Here is an 18295-nt window from a genome sequence, read left to right on the forward strand (position 1 = left end):
ACAAGCTAGCTCCACTACTGTTCACCGTGTGTTCACAGGAGATATTCAGAGCATGGACTGGGAAGTGTTGGGGACACAGTTAAATAGAGAATACTTTAGTAATCAATGATTTGCTGATGATATTTCCCTGCTAAGTAACTCAGGGGATGAATTGCAGAGATGATAAAGCGAGACAGGTAAGGTGAGATGGTCGGTCTGAAGAGTGATATACACAAAAATTAATGTTCAAGAGCCTCGGAAGGGAACAGCAGTCTGTGATAGGCTGAAAGTAGCCACCGATCCACACAACAAGAGGGGAATTGCTTTGCTAGAATAAGAAAGTGGTGGAGTGTGTGCATTTGGCAGGTATACTCTCAAATTATGAAATGCAACTTGCCAGCACCCCTTAAAAGGAAAGTATGCAGTAGCTCTATAGATCTCAGTAGGAACACTATATTTCGATACACTGATTTTAAACTATGTCCACTGCAGGACAGTTTTCTTTAATTTACTTCCATTTAACCTTAATTGACCTGCACCAGCTACCGACCACCTTATCTCTGCAAACCCATCCGACCAGCCACTAATCCACTCCTTTGCCCAAAGGGACAATCCGCATTACATGCCCTACCCCCATTTCTTGAATTCATCGTGGATATCATTTACTCGCATTTGTTCCCCAACCCACACTGCTCTCTTCACATCTCTTAATGTTGCACCTATCATTTTCTGTTTCCATAGCTCAACTGTCCTCTTTCATTAGCCTCCAAGTTTCCGCCTCACATGTGAGAAAATTGGTGGCTTGGTGGACGTACAGTCTAGCACGATTTGAAGGTTATCACATTTGTTCCGAATGAAATGGACCAAGAATTTTTCCTGATGTGATGCATTAGTCACGGGTTGAGAAAATATATTGTGTTAGAGCCGTTTTATCCGAGTAGGTTAAGCCTGAAGTGATCACCTTCAAATCGCGTTAGACTATGTATGCAAGGAGGTTGTGGCTGAAGCAGCTCTTTAGTGGCATGCCAGATATGAGAGGCTTCACTCTCTCCAATCACGCTTTGCGCCGAGTGAGGGGCCTCTTTCAGAGTGAAAGCTTTACTCCTGTACAAAGCTGTCATGTGGCTATGAAATTTGACCTTTAAACTAGGAGGCGCGAAGGCTTGGCTCTGATGTCATGCCACGTGACTCTCCACAGCTGCGCCGGAAATCGTGTGACGCGCCGTTTATAGTTCACTGCCTTCACACACAGCCATGGGCGAACAACGTGCCGGAACTAGTGCTTCGACGATGTATCGTCGCCGTCAAGCGGAATCTGATGATCTTTACGATATGGAAAGGCGTCAGGTTAGATTGGCTAAAGAGAGAGCCATACAACGTGCCCGATTACAAGCCGAAACCGAAGAGGAGCACGAAGCTATAGACTCGAGAAGAAACGGCAAAGTGAGCGTGCTAGACGAGAGCGGAAACGAGCAGCTGAGGCTGCCCGTGCGTCGGCTGCATCAACCGTCGGTGAAAGCGTTTCGCCGATGGTAAGCGAAGAGTCAAGCCGGAGGCTCACCGACCACCATACGAATCGCCTGGCCCAGCGTGTAAGTGCAACGAGATTTCACTTTGTGCAGATTCCATTTGGCCTTGTTTATGCAGTGTGTGATCGACTTTAATTGTTCGCCAGCGATTTGAGCACGGTGAGTTCAAACATGCTTGCCACGCTTCACCGTGAGTTTCTCGACTGGGAAGATGAGTTTGCCGACATATTGAACCACAGCTTTAAGCGCGTTTTCGCCGCGAAGGCGAAGCCGCCGAACACCACGCCACCAGAAGTTGGACGGCTCTCAATGCCAACGTTACTAGATTAACGTTGCTCAATGCAGCATAATTTGGGCTTGAGGCGCAGTAAAGAGCAGGGTTGGCGACGTTATAGCGCAACGGGACGACACAGAGCCAAGGGAGTGACACTCTCATAGAGCCAATGGGGACGTTTTTTTTAGAAGGCGATGGTGGCGGCACCTGGGAGAGGCGGTAAACGCATCAAAAATCCAATATGGCGGCGCGCGTTTAGGCGGCTGGTTGTGGCCGGTTGCTCGCGCTACAGTGCACTGTACCCGCGCGTTCCTGGTGCTGGCGGCCGCTAGCTCGATCCAAGCTTTGTAAATAGTGGTGATTAACTGATCCCGCGCTGCATTCACGCTTGATTTCCTAAGTACTTACGGAATCTGCTCACTCGATTTTGTATTTCGATGTGTCTGTTGATGTAGCATGGTGTATGGTGGCGAGCGGCGCGACTGCTTAGCAGCTGCGCTCGATCGAGAACGAAAAGCGTAAATGGTTTTTGTACAAAGAACAATTTATTAAAAGAACATCAGCAGTGACAATCGATGTCCAAAAAGTGATTTTAAGTATGAGTGACACTGCAGTATCAGTAACAGGCATCCTAAAAATCAAAATAAAAAAAAAAACGCCATTATGTAAACCTAGCAGACATGAGCGCACAGAGAATATATAGGGGATAAAAAAAGGTATCAAGGTACAGTATACATAATAAAATGCTACATGACTGAATATACGTTTGTACGCGACTTTGTAAGAGATTTAGGTAAATAGCAGAGAAGTAAAACATCTGACCTGTATTGAAACGCATCAGTCTGTGGCTATGAATAAACACACGCAGAGAAAATTTTCAACCTTTGACTCGTGTAGAAGAAATCACAGTGCGTTGGGCTAGGGACAACATAATATGCTGCAGCGCTAGTTCTTAGTATAAAGACTCCAAGAAAAGCTCACTGTGTGACTCGACATGACGCCAATGACGCTGCTGCAGTGCGAATGTCGCCGACGTCGCCGTTTTCGCTTGCGCGGCTGACCGTGCGTCGTCTGCTTGTCGTCTGCTGCCGCGTTACCCGCGTCGTCATCTTCGCAACTAATTTCTTTGATGTCTTATTTTTAATACCTATGGCTGGTTATAATTTAGTTCATAAGCATGTTTTTATTATTGATAGTGGTCGAAAAATTTCACTTTTATTAGGCTTAACTGTAGCCCCGTTTACCGCCGATACCAGGATCGCTGCAATCGTTTCGACCGGGGCGCCACCCTCGGCGCGGACGCGCAACTTGCAACATGCCACAGCCCTGACAGAGCTGAGCAGACGAGGCACCTGTCGTCTGCTAGTGTCGTCCCACTGCGATGCAATGGACCGTCTTTCCCGAAAACCGAAAACTATAGTGAGCTAGAATACTAGTTCACTATACCGAAAATATAGTGATTCCGACAACTTTGCTGGTCTCCTCGTGCAATTGACGGCGCAACAGGTAGGCACTATCGTGGAAAAGACGAGAACGGCGAAAAGACGGAATGCAAAGTGGAAAACCAAAACTGAAACTGAAAAACCGTGTTGAGGTCCGATTTCGTGCATTGCCAAAGGCTGCCTTCCGGGACAAGGCCGCTTACTTCCGGTGGCTTCACTTTCGCTCGATGCGCCATCCAGCCCCCTAGTGGAGAACTGACAGGGAGAGCGAAAAATGGGCGAGAGGCTTCACGAGCCATGGCCTTCGAGATCACCCGCACGCTCGTTTGCGCGAGGGTAATTCTCGGAGGCCATGCACGAGCACTTGGCGTGCGAAGGATGGTCGTTTGGCGTCGCGCTCCCTCCTCAGTTTTGTTGCGAAAGCAACACTACGCCCACCGTTTAGCCTCTTCAGCGTGGCCGCACTTTCGCCGTGCTGGCGACTCCACGATTGACCTTGAGCCGTCGCCTAGCAACCGCGGCAGCTGCCGCCGCCGCGCTTCGCCAGTTGCGCGTAGTAGAGGTGTCGTTTCGTGAAGACTAGTCGTTATATATGGAGAGCACGGAGTTGGGTGTAGATAGGCGAAAACGATGGAACGAATCAAGGAGACAACGCGCTCAAGAGACAGCAGAAGAGCGCGCTGCACGACTCGAGAAGCGCCGTAACGAAGACGCAGCTAGAAGTCGTTCAGCTTCTCAGAGCGACTCTACAACAACTGTGGAAGAGGCCGGTCCAAGTACTTCTCGAGAAGCTGAACGGCAGCGTTGGAACGAGACAAAGCGTAGACGACGTGCCGAAAAAACTGTTCAAGAACGTGCTAAAAGACTCGAGGAACGGCGACTCGCCGATGCAGCTAAACGAGCTCGCTCGCACTCTGATGGTGCGGCATCCGAAGAAAAAGCGTCAAGTTCAGCATCTTTACGAGAAGCCAGACTTGTGAGACGCAATGAAACCAAGAGGAGGAAGCGTGCAGACAGACGAGGAGCGTGCCGAGCGACTCGAAAATAGGCGGAAGAACGACGCGGCTTAACCGATGCCGACGAAACTCGAGAGGGGGTCGAAGAACGAAAGACGGACTTTGCAAATCCTAAGCGTAGGCAGGCAGCCGTTGATTTCGCAACAGAACCAGGTTTAACCAGATTTAAACCACTTTTTAGAGCGCAGCTCTTTGGCGTCCGTTCCTGGGTTTCGCGTCGTCGTCGGCGTTGTCGTCGGCCTCGTAACCAGCTCCGCCCCCCTTTCATCCCCCCAGCGCTAGCAGCGACCGACTGATACCGCTGGATGCCGCTGAAGCCGCTAGAGAGTCAAGATAACGCGACTGCATAGAACACCGTCGCCGCCATGCAGAAAGAGGAGGAAAGGGTCCCCCCCCCCCCCCCCCCCTGTTCTTGTGTGGCGGATAGGGTGCTCTTCAGTTGCCGACGCGCCGGTTATTTCACGTAGGCCCCGGCACGTCGACGAATACGTGACCACCTTCCCACGGCTAGACCTGGTTCTTAGCGCTGCGGAAGCGAGGATATATCATATTGTTTGTGTCGGCATCGGCGGCGTTGTCCCTGAAACCAACTCCGCAGCTGGGGTTGACTCACTATCGGCGTCAGCGGCATCAGTCAGTCGCTGCTATCTCTTCCCTCCTCCCTTTATCGTGTTGTCCGCTTGCTGCGCGCGCTTCTGCCCCCATCGTTTGCCGCTGGGTGTACACGCCGCCCCCCTCCCCCCTCTTCCTGCGAGTCTCCGGTTGTCAAAGCGCCGGCTCGAACTTAATTCCTTTCTTCGCTCCTCCTCCAATGCAACCCCTGTGCGGTGGCAATCAGAGAGCCAGATCTGTGGCGGCGGATCTGTATATGTGCACCGCCCGAGCCGAAATTGCCGCTGCCGTTCGCCCTGTGCGGTGGCTCAGAGAGCCAGATCGGTGGCGGCGGATCTGTATATGTGCACCGCCCGAGCCGAAATTGCCGCTGCCGTTCACCACTGCGAAATTATCTGCCAGTTCTTTCTGAGCCATGAGCGAGACGACCGATGGAAGTCCTCCGTCTGCTGCTGCTGCTGCTGCTGCTGCTGCTGCTGCTAAACGAGCTGCCAGAGCAGAGGCCCAGCGCCGTCGCCGTCAGAATCCAGAGGTGCGTGCCGCCGAAGCAGAAGCTTACCGTCGCCGCCGTCGAGATGATCCAGGAGTACGCGTCGCCGAAGCAGAGGCTAAGCGCCGCCGCCGAGAAGACCCTGCCGTTCGCGCCGCCGAAGCGGAGGCTCATCGCCGCCGTCGAGAGCAACCAGCAGTAAGCGAGGCTGAAGCAGAAGCTCATCGCCGCCGCCGAGAAGACCCTGCAGTTCGCGCCGCCGAAGCGGAGGCTCATCGCCGCCGTCGAGAAGACCCTGCCGTTCGCGCCGCCGAAGCGGAGGCTCATCGCCGCCGCCGAGAAGACCCTGCCGTTCGCGCCACCGAAGCGGAGGCTCATCGCCGCCGTCGAGAGCAACCAGCAGTAAGCGAGGCTGAAGCAGAAGCTCATCGCCGCCGCCGAGAAGACCCTGCAGTTCGCGCCGCCGAAGCGGAGGCTCATCGCCGCCGTCGAGAAGACCCTGCCGTTCGCGCCGCCGAAGCGGAGGCTCATCGCCGCCGCCGAGAAGACCCTGCCGTTCGCGCCGCCGAAGCGGAGGCTCATCGCCGCCGTCGAGAGCAACCAGCAGTAAGCGAGGCTGAAGCAGAAGCTCATCGCCCTCGCAGAGAAGACTCTACCGTTCGCGCGGCCGAGGCCGAGGCCAAACGCAAACAAAGGCTCGCAAACAGTCAGGGTGCAACAAATGCTTTCCGGCGACAGTTTAGAGACAATCCGTTTGGAAGTATGTGTTCAGTGTGTGATCGGCTCTGGTTCCAAAATGACGTGAAACCGCTTCCGGATACGTGCCGTGAGAATCTCCGGTGTGCGTTTCCCAACTCGGACTTGTGTCAATTCAGACTGTGTTCTTCATGCATGCAATCTGTGCGGAAAGGTGACATTCCTCATTTTTCGACAACAAACGGTTACAAATATCCCTCGAGGCCAGCGCACCTTCCACAACTTAATGCGGTGAGTGTAAGACTCGTATCTCCGCGAATCCCATTCATGCAAGTGCGACGACTGATGCACGGCGGAGGCCAATATGGCATTAAGGGTCCAGTTGTGAACGTTTGCGTTGACGTGGACGAGACGGTTACATCGTTGCCCCGTGCCATCGAACAAGACCGCGCTCTCAATGTGCATCTGAAGCGGCGTATTCTCGCGAAGACGACCTACTTGGCGGGGGCAGTGAGAAAATGCTGCCGTGGCTCAAGGTGCTTTGCGATAGCATACTATACAAGCACTACAACATCAAGTGCGACTTTGCCCGTTTGGGTGATATCACTGAAGTGGACAAGCAGGACGAAATTGAGTCGCTCCCGGAATGCGCGGACCTCAACGATCCCATCCGGGCGGCCACAGTTATGACGTTGGCTCAGCACACCTTGATATGGGATGAAGACAAGTTTCTTGTCATTGCTCCCGGTGAGGGAAAGAAGGCCCTGAGCATTCTTTACGACGAACATGCGGAGGAGCTCTCATTCCCACAGATTTACCTCGGTGAACCACGCCGAGTGGATGCCAGTGCCAAACCAACCGTCTTCACGCACGCCATGAGCGAGATCCGCAGGTCTGATCGTCGAGGTGCCACCCCACAACACGTACTGTACATGGCCATGAAAGTGTTTAGGCACCGAGTAGCCAGTGACATGTCTGTGGCCTTCCGCAACGTCAGAGCGGTGGAAACCCTAACGAAACAACAGCTACTCGACAAGGACTTCGTTCAGGAAGCGGTAGAACATGACATGGCTTTTATGCATGGCATACCCAATACCGTGCAGTACTGGGCCAGGCGCAAGAAAGACCTCTTTGCCATGATCCGCCAACTGGGTAAGCCTACGATGTTCCTCACACTGTCTGCCTCGGAATTGCACTGGCCCGAGCTGTTAATGTTGCTTCAGCGACTTCGTCTACAACCTGATGAGACTGCAGTTGCCGTAGAGGAAATGAACAGCATTTATCGTGCCCAGCTAGTAAATGACGATCCCGTAGTCTGTGCCATCTACTTCGACCGCCTGGTGCGCATCATTCTAAACATACTCCAGAATACCCGGATATCCCCCTTCAGACCATACGTAGTGGTCGACTACTTTAAACGCATCGAATTTCAGCATCGCGGGTCGGCACACGCGCACATTCTTCTCTGGCTTGATAATGCCCCCGATGAGGAACTCTCCATGCACATGCCCCGAACTCTGGAAATGGCCACTACTCTGCTTTCGCTGGACACCACGTACTTGAAGCGGGAGCGCACGCAGGTGCACCAACACACCCACACCTGCTACAAGCGCAACAGCACCAAGTGCCGCTTTAACGTCCCCTTCATGCCCATTGATGAACCCATGGTCGTAGTGCCTTTCCCGAGTGTGGAGAGTGAGGCGCAGAAGAAACACATCGAGATGCTCCAAATCAAGTACCAAGCCATGCACCAGGCTTTGGAAACGACCAACTATGATTCACTACAGCAGTTCTGGGAACATCACGGCATCACGGACAGGGAGCAGTACATTTCGGTTCTCCAAGCAGGTACACCTCGTCCCACCGTCATGCTACCCCGTACCGTGCAGCAAAAGCGGGTTAATTACTTTAACCCATGGGTGGCGTCCGTTCTAGATTCAAACATGGATCTTCAGATCGTGCTCGACACATACGCGTGTGCTGCCTACGTGGTAGAGTATGTAAATAAGGCCAATCGAGGTATGTCCAATCTGAACCGTGCGGTGCAAGAAATTGTCAAGGATAAGGGGGACATGGATTACACGCAGGCACTGAGACACTTGGGCGTGAAGATGCTCAATGCGATCGAGCTCTCAGCACAGGAGGCCGCCTGGTGTTTGCTCAAGCAGGACATGTCGCAGGCTAGTCGCAAAATTGTCTTTGTAAACACTGCCTGGCCTGAGGAAAGGACGCGCATCCGGAAGTCTAACGCTCAAATGGAGGAGGAACGCTTGGACGAATCTAGCACGGACGTTTGGAAAAGGACTATGATCGAGCGCTACGAAGACCGCGCGCCTGAATTGGAAGCCGTCACTCTGGCAGAGTTCGCTACAGACTACAACATCTACACCTGCAAGAAGAGAGTTCAGCGAGTGATACTTCGCTACCGCGGTTACTCCATCGACGATTCAGTTAACTTCAAGAGAGAACATGTCCTACTCTTCTTTCCGTTTCGTAAGGAGGTGGACATCTTAGACCAAAATTGTTTTGAGCGGCTATACGAGGAAAACACTGACGTCATTCGGGAGCACAAATCACGCTATCAGAGTGATGTAAATATTGAAGACCTCCGTGCGGTTTGTAATTCCCTGATACGACCCAATAACGAGGAACGGGAGACGGCTTCTGAGATTTCCGATGTGACCGTGCACCCGGCAGCCATGGAGAACGACGACTCTGATCTCCTAGACATTGGTGCAGTCGAGTCCAATGCCCCGTTTAAACAATGCCCCGCCGTGTGCACGCGCCAAGACGTCATGAGCAGAGATCAGTACCTGGACACCATGCGGAAGACAAATGATGAGCAGTACGAGATCGTCCGAGAAGTCCTACACCGACTGACAACTCCGAACTCTCCACCACTGCAAATATTCTTCACGGGAGTGGCTGGATGCGGCAAAACATTTGTACTGTGCCTGATCATGGACCTCTACAACAGGTACTGTAACCCTGCTGGCCCATACAATCTAAACGCATATGTGGCTTGCGCTACAACAGGAAAGGCGGCGGTGGCACTAGGCGGAGTAACTGTGCACGCAGCGTTCAAGCTTAGCCTCAAGACAGACAGCGGACTCAGGGACAACGAGTTGAACACCTTCCGCTATGCTTTCAGGAATGTCAGATGCGTGATTATCGACGAAGTTAGCATGATGTCTGCTGATATACTTCACAGAATCGACTCGCGGCTCCGTTCCATCACCTGCAAATATCTGCAGCCCTTCGGAGGGTTGGACGTCATTCTCTGTGGGGACCTGCGTCAGCTTCCCCCCGTTCGTGCAGCTGAGGTGTTCAAGCGCTTCAAAACAGACGACGTGTTTAACACAGAAATCGCGTGGCACCATCTCGCCTACTTTGCACTCATTAAAGTGGTACGACAAAACAATCTCAGGTTCTCCACGTTGCTTTCCAAAATTGGAGATGGTGTCGAATTAGACCCTGAGGAAATCTCACTTATCGAGAGTCGGTTCGTTCCACAGCAGGAAGCAGAAGCTTCTTGCCCCGGTGGCATACGCTTGTTCTACTCCAACAAGGAATCTGATTACTACAACACAACAAAGGCCATAGTAGCACAGGATAATGCTGTACCATGCACGGCACAGGATACAATCGTTGGGTGTAGGTCTATGCAAGAGCAAACAGAGGCCATGCGTAAGGTCGAAACGTTACCCAAGGCCGAAATAGGAAATTTGCCAGCAAATATAATGCTGTGCATTGGCAAGCCTTACATGATCACCCTCAACGTGGATGTTTCCGATGGCCTTGTTAATGGATCGGTGGGAACACTGAAATTCATCGAAAACGACACCCATGGGAAACCGCTACGCATATGGTTGCAGTTCGGGGAGCTTGGCTCCAAACTTGCGATCGGAACCGTAGCGGCCGCAAAATCACACCAGTTACGCAAGCTCAACAGAAACATTCAACCGAACTGGATACCGATTGAAAGGCGTACCGTCACCTGCGTTATCGATAAGAAGACGAAGGTATCGGTAAGAAGATGCCAGCTTCCCGTTGTGCAGGCGAGCGCCATTACCATTCATAAATCCCAGGGTGGCACATATGATGAAGTCGTGTACTCCTACGTCAAGAATCATCCACAGAAGTTGGTATACGTGGCACTGAGTCGCGCTACAGACATCAACGGACTCTACCTGACCAATGTTGACAACGACTTCACATTCTACCACGGAAAAGCCAATCTGGACAGAAAGCTAGCCGATGAATTTCGTCGGTTGCAGTCCCACAAACTTGACACCATCACCGCCAAGTGCCTCGCCATGACTGAACAGCCGCACTACTTGTTGATCTCCGCTCTTAACGTATGCTCCCTTGCCGCACATGCCAAGGACGTACACCACGATCACATTCTGCGCCATTCCTCTGTACTTTGCTTTGCTGAAACCTGGATGGATCCCGAAGAGCCTCTCGAAATCATAGATTTCCTATACTGCTGTGGTGCTCGCAGAGACCACAACAGAGCGGCGGGAGTCGCTATCTACTTGCGCACAGGTCTCTCTGCAATACCAGTCGAAATGTTTGGCACGTCACATGAAGTTGGCGAACTGTGCGCCGCAAAGTTGCCCAACGGCTTGCTGGTAGTAGCTGCCTACTTCGCCCCTACCGCACTCACGAAAGACGTCGTGCACTTTTTTTCCCTCCATGCATCGATCCACGCACTGTACGCGGCGCTTCCCAGCGCTTCCTGTAAGCTTTTCTCTCTCTCTCTCTGTCTCTTCCTCAGTCCTGCGCTAGAAATCTAGGGGCTGTAGTCCCTAGAAATCTAGGGACCAGTGTCATGGCCGCGCCGCGAGAGTCTCGCTCTCGCAAGTTCCCGTCTTGCGACGCTTCTTCCCTCTCTGGAATGTGCGAATCGGCCGCGCAGTGCTGCGCTTGTTGCGTTTGTTGAGAAGCGAGTGTTGTGCCCTGATGGCCGACAGTACGCGTTCATCAGGGAACCACTGTGTCGTAATTGGTTGCACAAACAATTACAGAAAGCGGAAAGTGTTGAAAGCAGAACAGTGCGATGTGCACAGCCAGCCACGGGTGCAGTGTGGGTGCAAGCTTTTTAAACTGCACCGGTTCCCGGTAGACGTCGAACAACGACGCGCATGGATCGTGAATGTCAACAGAAAAGATTTCATGCCCACTGAGTCCTCCCGCGTGTGCTCCGAGCACTTTATTGGCGGGATACGGACTGAAACAAACGCGATACCGGTGCTCAACCTTGGCTACGAATGGAAAGTGGACAGTGGCATGATCAGGATGGTTCTTGTGCCGACGAAAACGAAAAAGGCAAGTCCAAACCGCCGGCTCAGCCCCCCTCAAAAAACAAAAAAATTAGCTGCGGTTTATAACTACTGCTGAACCATGAACCATGTAACGTTGAGTGCGTTCTGGACACTGGGTAGGCATTTTTTTAAGTTCTTGCACACAGGTGATGTGTGCGCAAGTGTATGCTTCTGTATTGTTCTTATTTCAAGGTGTTTGGGGCTGACACACAGCTGCGGTCCTCCAGTAAATGCCCTGGTGCAAGCACCAATGATGCAAGCTCGATTTCACACCAGGAAAACTCCAGGACCGTACCTCATCCTGGCTGCACCGCAGCAGTAAGTCTCAACACCAAGCAAAGCATTTGACTGTGCATCCCAGCTGTTTCTGTATTCTGTAACACGGATCAAGGCAGAATGAGTGCAGACAGAGGTAATCCTATTGCTGTCAAACTTAAGGGTCATTGCAATTTATTTCACATTTGCAGTTTGGAGCACTGTGGTTAGGACTCCAGTGTGAATGGAGAAATTTTAGTATACACATCAGTTTGTTTTGTTGCTAACTTTCACGTTACTCCCCAGCCACGGCGGTCGCATTTCGATAGAAGCGAAATGCTGGAGGCCCATGCAGTGTGCGATGTCAGTGCATGTGAAAGAACCTCGGGTGGTTGAAATTTTTCGGAGCCCTCCACTGTGTCACTTTGAGCCGTTAAACCCCGTAAAACCAAACTTTCACGTTACTCAGTGAGCTCGGTGCAATGGGATTACCAACTTACCAGACACTGCATGCAGTTATCAATGATATGTTGTTTATTTAGGAAATAACAGGACAGACCAGGAGTAGCGTTGCTAGCTGCATGCACGAAGTGTGAAGAAAACATGTAGAAGTCGGTGTCCAAGCTCTCACCACATACCCCTCTCATCACGCTGCACATCACAAGATGGGGTTACTATAGCTACTCAGTGAGCTCGGTGCAATGGGATTACCAACTTACCAGGCACTGCATGAAGTCATCAATAATATGCTGTTTATTTAGGAGATAACAGGACAGAGGACAGACCAGGAGCAGCGATGCTAGCTGCATGCTTGAAGTGCGAAGACAACATGTAGAAGTCGATGTCCAAGCACTCACCACATACCCCGCTGCACATCTCAAGATGGGGTTACTATAGCTGCTGGTCCAAAAGTTATTACAGCCAGTGCGAAATTAACGCTTATGGTAAATGATGGTTGCTAGTCTCCATTTTGCCAGCACCTGCCAATATGCTGTAGTGGCAGCATTGCAATTTCAGCCTTGCAACAGTGCACATCTCTTTATTCTGGTCCTTTTTTTGTTACAAACTCTTTATCAACTCATATGTACCTACACTTGGCTACCGCTACAATGTGTTTCACTTGGCTTTAGAGGCGAAGCTTTTAAGGCTTATGCAGGATGTCTCGCCATAACTGATTATCATTTCTTGTTGAAATGGCAAGCACTTCAGAAGTCGTTGTCGCTGTCTATAAATTGTGATTGGGAGCGCCTGTTTGGTGGCTTGATGCCGCCCATTGCTTCGAGGTCAAGTTCAAGATCATCGTCTGAGGAACCGTCCTCTGACCCCTCGTCTTCACCTTCGAGGTCAAGGTCAGAGTCTGAATCGAGCATCTGTGGAAAAAGAAAAAACAGCACCAAGCTGCATTGAGTCACTGCAGACAAGGAGCGAAAAAGATGACTTTGTAGCTGTTTTTGAATCTGTGAAACACACTCGATGAAAGAAATAGACATTCTGTCATTTTAACTTTTCTCGGGATAGAACTGAACAGTTCCAGGATATATTACAGAACAGAACAAGCAGCCTCAAGGCACAAATGGGACTTAACTGCAACTTTACAATCTGGATGCTACGGAAAGGTACACGTGCGATTAAGTGTCCATGACAGCAATGTACAGCTATACATTTGTAGAACTCTAAGGCGGGATCACTGTACTGATCTACTGTGTTGAGGAAATAATAAACGCAGATGAACACAGGTTGCTAAACAAAAGTCCTGGGTTCGAAACAAAACTTTCAACAAATAACCTTGGAATACAAGTGTTAGAAGTATATGTTTCAAATGTGCGGAACCTACCCAGTTTGACGGATTGTGCTAAAGCTTCTCAGAGAATCCTGCCTCAAGGCACTCAAAATTCTGCCGGTTGTCTATGTTTAAAACAATACTGGTCTGGTCATATCAGCAAACAAACAGGCATGAGTTTCAGCAGGGGTCTCTAGACTGTGCAGTGGGGAGGGGGCGTACAGTCTTTTCTTCAGGTCACAGGGTCTGCCTCCAAGTCATGTAGTGAGGCACTTAAGAGTGCCTACGAAGTTGGCAAGGCCCCAAGGTGTCAGGACAGGAGTCCTGGTCAACCTCCAAACTTCTAGGTTATCACAAATGCCCAGTCTACGAGGCTTGAAGGGCAGGAGACCTTTGACCAAGGCTGTACACACAATGTGACTGTCCAGCACGTCTACTGTGCTGGATGATAAGCACAGAGTCAATCACACTTGTCTAGAGCACTCGAGCAGTGCTGTCTGGTGGAAATAATGCGAAGGTCTAAAGTAGGCATTGACTTTCACTTATAATACTTGCGGCCAGGGAGAAGCCTAGTAGACATGTGCATCACACAGGCACCAGCGCTTTCTTACCCCCAGCAAAGCAGCTGCGGTAAGATTTAACTTCATTTGCTCCCCGGCACACCGCTCGAGCGCTCTAGACAAGTGTGATCGACTCTGTACAAAAATGGCTGCCATTGGTGCTAGTCGGGGTTCACTGAAGATCAGTAGGAGAGTGCTTTTTTGCTGACCTGCAGCAGACATAGCCTGCATTATTATGATGATGAAAATGGTCAAAGCACAGTAAATTTCCAAGCATACAAATTTAAAATCATTATAGGCAGTATGGGAAAAAGGAAAGTATGGACACAACATTCTTTCAACGCACGCTTTTAAAACGGAGGTTCGTGTTTGACCTGTTGGTCAGACAGCAACCTGGCTAATGAATCTGTGCTTGCGGGCGGCTGCTTGCAGAACCTACCTTGTCGCCACCTGCCATGGATCCAAAAAGCAGTCTTCCAGCGGCCGCACGACTTTCAGAATCTGCGTGGGCAGGCAGAACACATTTAGCACTTCTTTTTTTTTTTTCTATCTGTGCTATGCTTACAGTGCAAATCCTTTTAATGAAAGCCGCGTCCCTCATAGCCTGAGTCGCTTTGGGACGTTACACCCCCGTAAACTGTGGAAATTTGGAGGTTTTCCCAGCCAAAGCTAGCATGTCACACAGGCTTGGTTGTTACAGCTGGCTCAGCTTTGCTGCCCTTGGAATTTTCTGGGGCTGCGCTCAGGAGCAGATATAAGGCAAGACAAAGTTGGGGGGGGGGGTACCACTTCACCCCTCCTCCTATTGAAATTTTCTGTGGAAAATTCACTTCAGTCCACACTTTTTTGAATAAGTTAGTTCAAAAAATGTGCTTCACAAACAGGATTGGCTCAGCCACCCTCTTCAAGAGTTGCCCGTAAATATGCCCTTGGATACGCTGTGTCAAGAACATATAACGGCTGCATTGAAATCAAACAGTCTTTGCAAACCTTTTGTCATTGATTCAACAATTCGATCACCTTTGATGTCATCAGGATCAGCCAGTCAGTGCAGCTGATAATCAGACTGGAGTAAGACAAGGAAAATGGTCACTGCATTATATTGGCCTGCTACTCAGAAAGCTCAGAAAGCTGTTTTTCTTCAATAGGGGATGCTGACTTGTGAATTAATGCTCTTAAAGGCACTAGTGTTCCAGAAGGGCCGTGGAGTCATTCTTTGTTCCTGAGTCTGGATACGAACATTTCTCCGAACGTGTACTCCTCAATCGGGCACAATAGAACCGTATTGCAAAAAATCTGGAGAGAATTGATCTACTGTGAGAAATTTGTTCACAGTGGGCACATGGACGTGAACATCCCTCAGAACGCGTTACTGCTTTCACGGGCACTAGACTGAAAAAAATTTCATAGACACAGTTGGGGTTGAACAATAGCAGCAAGTTACAGTCTTGGGCCCATTGGTGAATACTGCATTTTCGTAACGAAGAGGAGTGGTAAACATGAGGCAGCAGGCAATTGGGCAGTGTTTGCATCCTTAGTCTATTGTCCCACTGGATTGTTATCCTCACTTTTCAAGCGTAATTGACTTTGCTCGGGTAACCCCAGCTCTTTCATACCTCCAGTGATATTTCAGCTAACCTTAAAGGGGTACAGACAGAAAGTTTCAAACGCAAACAAATGCTATGATTTGTTTCATGGCTGTGAGTAGATGCCTTGTAGCAAGTTTCAGTCGTAGTTGTTGAGTGGAACATATTTCGATATGATTTTGAATGTTGTCCGAGCAGCCGCTCGGCATTTCCGCCCGAATTGAGTGACATAAAGGTGCACTTGCCACAACTATTATGATATCACTAAAACCAGTGATAGTTCAAAGCATGAACTGGTGCTTGCTAGTGATGCCAATGTCACGAAAATGTGGTAGCCCAGGTTGTCCGACCAGCCGTGACGTCAAAATGCACTTCTGAGCTGGTGCCAACCAAGGCCGAAGCTACCGGTACAAAATCGTTTGTAATTAAGTATTGACGCTGCGTACAGCTGTTTTGAACTTGCTTCCATGTTTACTAGGCCTGTAGGCCTCTTTCAAGGTAAAAAGAAAAAACCGGGCACCCAAAACTTTGTGTCTGTACCCCTTAAAAAGACTGATACAACGTGGCAACAGGCTTCCGTACCAGCAGCGTCTAGGCCTAAAGCATCACCAAACTCTTGCTTTCCGGCCAGACTTTGGTCGCTTGGGCGGGCCGCAGTTTTCATCCTCTGTTCACGTACCTAGAAAATTGGAGTGAGTTTTTTAACATCACCTCGTGCATCGCATGCTCACTTGAAACAGATGAAAATAATTTTTTTTTTCTTTTATAATATCGCTGCTGGAGCTGGCATGATTATGCGACCATCAAAAAAAAAAAAAGAAAGCATGAGGAACACCTTGATTTGACAGTGCTGCCACACTGGTTCTCCACGGAAATGTGAGAGACAGGCCACACAGTTGTTCGTTTTGGTACTGCCCTTATTCATTCTCAGAAAAGCAGTACCGGTAATGGTCATTCGCAAAGACAAATTAATGCTGTGAATTATTGACAGGCAACTTATTGCCTTGCAATCCTCCTCCTTTAACAAAAAATTCTCAATGAGAAAAGCACGAAACACGCCGTTTCTTTTCAATGACAAAAGTTCAAGAAGTGCTTTGCACAAATTGGGACTAGGCATTGGTAAACACAAACCACCACTTGGAACTCTCCTAAGCCTAGTTTCAACAGCCAAACTATGGATGCAAAGTCAAGGTGCAGGCCGGGTCATGTGAGGCATACAAAAACAGCAATATTCTTCATTCACTGAGACTCCAGCCCTTGGGGACAGACTAGCATAAGAGCTGTCATTAATTAAAATGACGGAGTACAGTTAAACAAGTTTCTTTTATGACTTACATGATTCTGAACTGAACTTTTATGTCATAGCCACTGTTCTGCTGTTGAAACCGAAACAACGTGAGAGAATAAATTCAAGTATAAATTATGTACGCACAAGTAATTTCAAGTATAGGTTAGTGTTTACTAATATCTTGCATATCATTTCGAATAAAGAATGAAGAATACTCGATCGAAGTTTGGCGTTCATACCCTTTTCAGTTACAACACATGACATAGATGATGACTTGTGGTGCATTCCAGTCTGTGATCCGGAGTAAGTTTTCGTGGTTCGCAAAACCGAACAGCGTGTTTCAGCGAGCAGTTTAGATTGAGATCCGGAGCTTTGATTAGACAGCTACAGTATGATCTCTAGACTCCCAAGACATCTTGTTCCTTCGTGGGTTTGGAGATCTTCTTCATTACGCCTGCTGGAATAACCATTACTTTAGTGAAAGTCCCTACAAAGCTACCGAAGTAAAATATAGCATTTTCTATTGGCAGATGGCAGCACCAAGCTCCGAGGAAAAGGGCATGTTGACTTTCAGTTTTCGCCGCACTCTGTCTTATCATTCCAAGATGCAGACTAAAGTTAAAGAAAGCCTCTTACAGCAAACTCTATCTTCTGTGCTTTTTCAAGCTCTTCGAGCTGTTCCTCCAAGTAGGCCAGGCATCGTATCTTGACCACGTACGTTCCGTAGACCTGAGACAGTTCCTCTTCGATCCTTTCGTACTCGTCCATAAATGCAGGCCTTTTGAGTGAGAAGAGACATGTGGCATGGTACTTCAGGGCTTGCTCGCAGATGGCGAAGACAAGTTTTCGAAGTTTCTTAAGCTGAAGATTCTCCATCTATCTTTTGGCTACATATTGCCTGCCTTACATAGAGTCCACATAGTCTGCAGAGAGTTTTCTAGAGTAGTAAGACTACTCACTTTCAAGTGAACACGAATTTCAGGACATTGCTACATTGGTGGTGAATTTGAGCTTCACTGCTACATTCATAACACAACATGAGTGAATGAGTGAACTCCCTATGAAAGTTACGGCCTCTCTTCTTGAGGTGTGTGTGCAACCAGTTAGCTGTGAATAGTGGTAGCATATTTTGTTTGCCAACGTTCATGTTCAGGCATGAAGAAAACCTGATAGAGGATTCACTAGTTTGGCAGCTGGTTTAGGAAGTCACGTATGTAAAAGGTGGTTGTGTACATTAGCAAAGGTCACTGGCTGCAACTAACCTGACTGCACGAAGTGTGGCGAGCCTCTTCTGGTTCCTTTCCAGCTCAGTTTTTTTCTTTTCAATCTTGGCTTCGAGGTTTGCCTCGTCGGATGCCACAGACTCGATGCGACGTTGGAGCTCACTTGTTTGTTCCTCAATTACAAGGGAAAAAAGAAATATCAGGTAAAAATTTTGGAGATTAACTACTAAATGAAGGT

At 49.4% G+C, this 18295-nt stretch overlaps 2 protein-coding genes across 11 annotated transcripts in view; one reads left to right on the top strand and one right to left on the bottom strand.

The window, feature by feature from the left end:
• LOC149347926 (uncharacterized) overlaps positions 1 to 18295 on the top strand; it is a 27145-nt gene continuing 8850 nt past the window's right edge. The window contains exons 1-2 of one of the 10 annotated variants that reach the window (XM_089587765.1): positions 1 to 1571; positions 11558 to 11683. In XM_089587765.1, coding sequence (XP_089443891.1) covers positions 1509 to 1571; positions 11558 to 11683 — 189 coding nt within the window. In that variant the 5' untranslated portion in view covers positions 1 to 1508. The other 9 variants (XM_089587762.1, XM_089587760.1, XM_089587761.1 and 6 more) reach the window with 9 other exon arrangements.
• Cluap1 (clusterin associated protein 1) overlaps positions 12646 to 18295 on the bottom strand; it is a 17995-nt gene continuing 12345 nt past the window's right edge. The window contains exons 7-11 of the mRNA XM_089587769.1: positions 18097 to 18230; positions 17471 to 17612; positions 16129 to 16225; positions 14400 to 14461; positions 12646 to 12990 (exon numbers count right to left, since the gene is read on the bottom strand). Coding sequence (XP_089443895.1) covers positions 12826 to 12990; positions 14400 to 14461; positions 16129 to 16225; positions 17471 to 17612; positions 18097 to 18230 — 600 coding nt within the window. The 3' untranslated portion in view covers positions 12646 to 12825. The remainder of the gene's footprint in view (positions 12991 to 14399; positions 14462 to 16128; positions 16226 to 17470; positions 17613 to 18096; positions 18231 to 18295) is intronic.

This window comes from Amblyomma mixtum, chromosome 4 (genome assembly GCF_055824585.1).
Source record: "Amblyomma mixtum isolate Tamu chromosome 4, ASM5582458v1, whole genome shotgun sequence".
NCBI classification, from domain to species: Eukaryota; Metazoa; Arthropoda; class Arachnida; order Ixodida; family Ixodidae; genus Amblyomma; species Amblyomma mixtum.